Source organism: Spinacia oleracea, chromosome 4, assembly GCF_020520425.1.
Source record: "Spinacia oleracea cultivar Varoflay chromosome 4, BTI_SOV_V1, whole genome shotgun sequence".
Classification (NCBI taxonomy): Eukaryota; Viridiplantae; Streptophyta; class Magnoliopsida; order Caryophyllales; family Amaranthaceae; genus Spinacia; species Spinacia oleracea.
In genome coordinates this window covers 20,852,542-20,856,577 of record NC_079490.1, presented here as the reverse complement: position 1 = coordinate 20,856,577, position 4,036 = coordinate 20,852,542, and the positions used below count along the sequence as shown (strand labels likewise).

The 4,036-nt window shown below is 30.8% G+C and overlaps 1 protein-coding gene across 1 annotated transcript; it reads right to left on the bottom strand.

Moving 5' to 3' along the window:
- Window positions 1-462: 462 nt before the first annotated feature.
- Window positions 463-1,145, bottom strand: LOC110794669 (protein RALF-like 33). The gene has a single exon (XM_021999633.2). The coding sequence runs from the start codon at window positions 991-993 to the stop codon at window positions 634-636; it is 360 nt and encodes a 119-aa protein (XP_021855325.1). The 5' UTR covers window positions 994-1,145; the 3' UTR covers window positions 463-633.
- Window positions 1,146-4,036: the final 2,891 nt, after the last annotated feature.

Below are 4,036 nucleotides of genomic sequence, written 5' to 3'. Positions count from 1 at the left end.
AAGATCAAAAGGTTTTTTATCCTGTTCACACCATACTTTTTCTCTTTGCTTTTCCCCCTATTCTTAACTTGCCCCAACTTTTCCACCTTTGATGTTTGAACAAAGGCCAAGGAAAGTAGCAAATGAACAATTCAAATATTCAAAAACTAAAGTCATCACAATTAAAGAGAATACACAACCACCTTTATTTCCTACCCACAATCAACTCCACAAGTCAATGTCAATGTCAATAACAATAATTGAACCCAAATTTCATGTAAATCACTCAAAATCAATAAGGGGTAAAATGGGAAAAAAAAGAAGCATAGCAAACAAAATTCAACTTGATAACTCAAATTTTATACATGGCATATTATATTTATTATGAGTAAATCTCAAATTAGAAAAATAATGAATGGACTAAAAATACTTCTCATATGATACACAACACCCAAAAATTATGACAATTAAGACAAGCACCCATCTTAAAATTTCTCTTGATTTTTTTTATCCATGTATACCAAACAAACCCCAAATCATAGAATAAAAATAAAAATTACAATTTTTCCATTTTTTTTGTTGAGAAAATTAAAGAAATGGGGGTAGGAAAATGAAAATTAAAAATAATAAATATTTTTACTTAATTTTGAATGTTTAGCGTCTGGCACAACGAGTGATGGCGCTGCAACCACGAGAGTAAGGGTTAGCCTGGGCACCTGGACGGCAGTTATAGTAACTGGCCCCACGTCTTGAACATGGTACTCTATTCCTGTTCAGCGCAGCATAGCTGATGTAGTTGTTTGTTGCTAATATACGCCTGTTGATTTCTGAATCCATCTCGAACTCATCTTCTCCGCCACCCAAACACTCCCCAATAGAACCCTTGCACCCAGATCCGGCTCCGAATAGCCCCATCATTGTCGGATCAAGATCAACCCCAGCATCGACGGATGAGATTAGAGCTAGGAGTAATCCAACGGCTATTATGAGTATCAGTTTTCTACTGTCGGCCATTTTTGTTTCTCTTTCTAGAAAAAATAATAATGTAGGCAGCTGGTTTGAGAGTTGAGTTGAATTTGGTTGATTTTTCTCTCTTTTTGAGGTCTGAGTTTCTCTCTCTAGAATAAGGGGTTGTTTGGACAGCTGGGAAATGGGAACGGCTAGTTTGGGAGTTGGGAAAGTATTATAAGTAGAGACATACAAGGAAGTTGGGCTTGTTGTTTGGATTATTTACGGAGGTTGCCATTATGTTTTTTTATTTTATTTTATTTCTGTGAGATGTGTGGGTAAGTGAGACGTTTGACATTGTACCGAGAACATTTCGTATGTAATTTTTATTTTTTTGGTTTGGATTTTAACATGTGCATATTATTGATGTAGCATGACATTATTTTGGTAAAATATTAATAAAATTAATTGACTTTCTTATTTTACTTCATCTAGATCTTAAGTTTATGTGGCAATTTTGCCAAATACAACCTAATAAACTTATCTATTTGTCAATTACAACCTCAAATTTCTAATTTTTTCAATTACAACCTCAAACTTGTACATCTACTTTAAATTACAACCCGAAACCATTTTCATAACGTTATTAAATAAAAATTATGAAGTACATAATATCGGTAAAAAAATTATTTTTTCGATTATTTTATTTTTATTGTTTTAATTCTTATTTATCGATTTAATTTTTTTATAGAAAATATGTAATTTTTTTTAATAACTTTATGACATCATCTTCCGGTGATTTTTTCCGGAAAAATAATTTCGGGTTATAATTTAAAATGGATGTATAAGTTTAATGTTGTAATTGGCAAAAATAGAAATTTGAGGTTGTAATTGGAAAATAGAGAACTTTATTAGGTTGTATTTGGCAAAATTTTCCTAATTTTATACATAAAAGTAATCGAAGTTGCGTTTTATTTCATCTTTATTCCAATTATTTCATGAAAAAATAAGAGTTAGTAAAGTTTAATTTACAACTAAAATAAGTTGTGATTAGTTTTTGTAAAGTTCGAATATGTTATGATAAGTTCGTGTAGAAAAGTAGGTGAATACAACTCCCTTTTAAATTTTACTCCGTAATAAGTCTATGAGATGTTTTTCTTGCCGAAAAAATAGATTACTAGGAAAGAAACATTTAACCAAAATGAAGGAAACGTAATTAGGAATGTTGAATTAAGTGAGTGATGTTTGGTAAATGGTAATTGTACGTTTTTGGAGAGGCGGCGTCGAGGATTAGTTCTTAGTGGGAGGCGAGCATATTCTTGCAAGGCTGTTGTCATTCTTGTATTTTAAAATATTGGGCAAAGTTTAGAATGTGTCCAAATGAAAATGAGGTTCCTACTTTCTTTAATAAAAATAAATAATGAACTGTTGCGAAGTTGTCAATTGCATTTCGAAAGGAAGGGATCGGAAGTGGTCTCATTAATTGAGAAATTGTGAATTGATTTGAATAGTTCAAAACTTCAAATATGAACCACTAATTGCGCTTACATGAATGTCATGCATTCCTCGCAGCTTAGGCAATATGACATATCGAATTGGAATTTAATATTCTTTGACAGAAAATTTATGAAAAATATACTTCTTATCCGACTTGATAAAACATAACCGATGAGTTTAGGAAAGCCAGTTATAAAATTGATACACTCCAATCGACTTCAAATATGAATATGAACGCCACCCAATTTAATAGTGTTTTGAAAACTGATCATAATCAAATAGATGTAAATGACATGATTATTACTCCATACCTTTTAATTAGTTTATACTATCTATTATAATATAAATTTCAAATACGAAAAGTTAATGGAAGTAGGGGGAAAAAGAGCATGATCCATTAAATTTAATTCCTCTTGTGTAAAATCTGTGTTTTCGGAGATATTCTATTTACTAATTCTTGTTCCTTAACAATTAAGGTGATCAACCCTAAACTAATTCAGATAAGATTTATTATTAAGCATATGTAGCCCCTTCTTAAAAAAACTACTCCGTATAATAATCAAAGAGATACATGTATGGTGCATTTTTGACACGTTTTCTTATCCTAACAATTATAAATTAATGTATATGTGTGCATTTCGACTTAGATTTGTTAGATCAATTTTAATCCATATTTATGAAATTTACAGCTTAGCACTATAATGTACATCTTCATGCCACCCTCAAAATAGATGTACGTTTTCATGCCTACATGCTTAAATTTAATATTTTGGTTTATGAAAAGTCTTAAGATGCCATCATATTAAAGAAAATATTACTCACTAAATAATCAAATTAGTTGACAATTACGATAATCAAGTAATTGGACAACAAAATAATAGTCAATCACAAGTTGATCAATGATGTGAGAAATTAAAGAACCTTAATTATTATTATCATTATATAGTACTATAATAAACCAACAAGATCACTAAGAAAATATCAATTCTCTACAAATAATTCACAACAATTAGTTGTCCAACCAACGCGTATAAGTTTACGAAATGGCAATTCTACCCTCCAACAACCAATCCACCAAACTTATTTTAACCATTCTTATTTACCCAAAAAGGTCCAAACAACAACTTCATAAATCATAATCAATTAACAATTCACATAATTTATCAAATATTCTAGATGACATAATTATGAGTACTTGAACCACAAAGAAAAAAGTGGTTAAAAAAAGGGAGATAAGCATGTAATTAAAAGTAAAGTATAAGAGAGTGATTATATATAACAACAAACATTTTTTTGAGAATATAGTAATAATAAATATAGTAAAGTAAACTCTAAAGTATATTACCAATATAATTTACCACCTTCCGAACTCAGAAGTCATGTTGATAATGTAGTACGAATCAGTAACGTGACAACTAAACACGGATAAAGTAGTGCGCGAAAAATATACGTTTCAACGTCTATTACAACGGGAAATGTTACTACACCCGCGTTTGTAAGGGTTGGCTTGTCCACCTGGCTTGCAGTTGTAGTAGGAAGCACCACGTCGAGAGCACGGCGTTTTATTCTTGTTCATTGCACCGTAGCTTATGTACTTTGATTTAGCCTTTAA

What these genes read in the sequence shown, in the direction of transcription:
- LOC110794669 (XM_021999633.2), bottom strand. Translation starts at nt 993, where the DNA reads ATGGCCGACAGTAGAAAACTGATACTCATAATAGCCGTTGGATTACTC.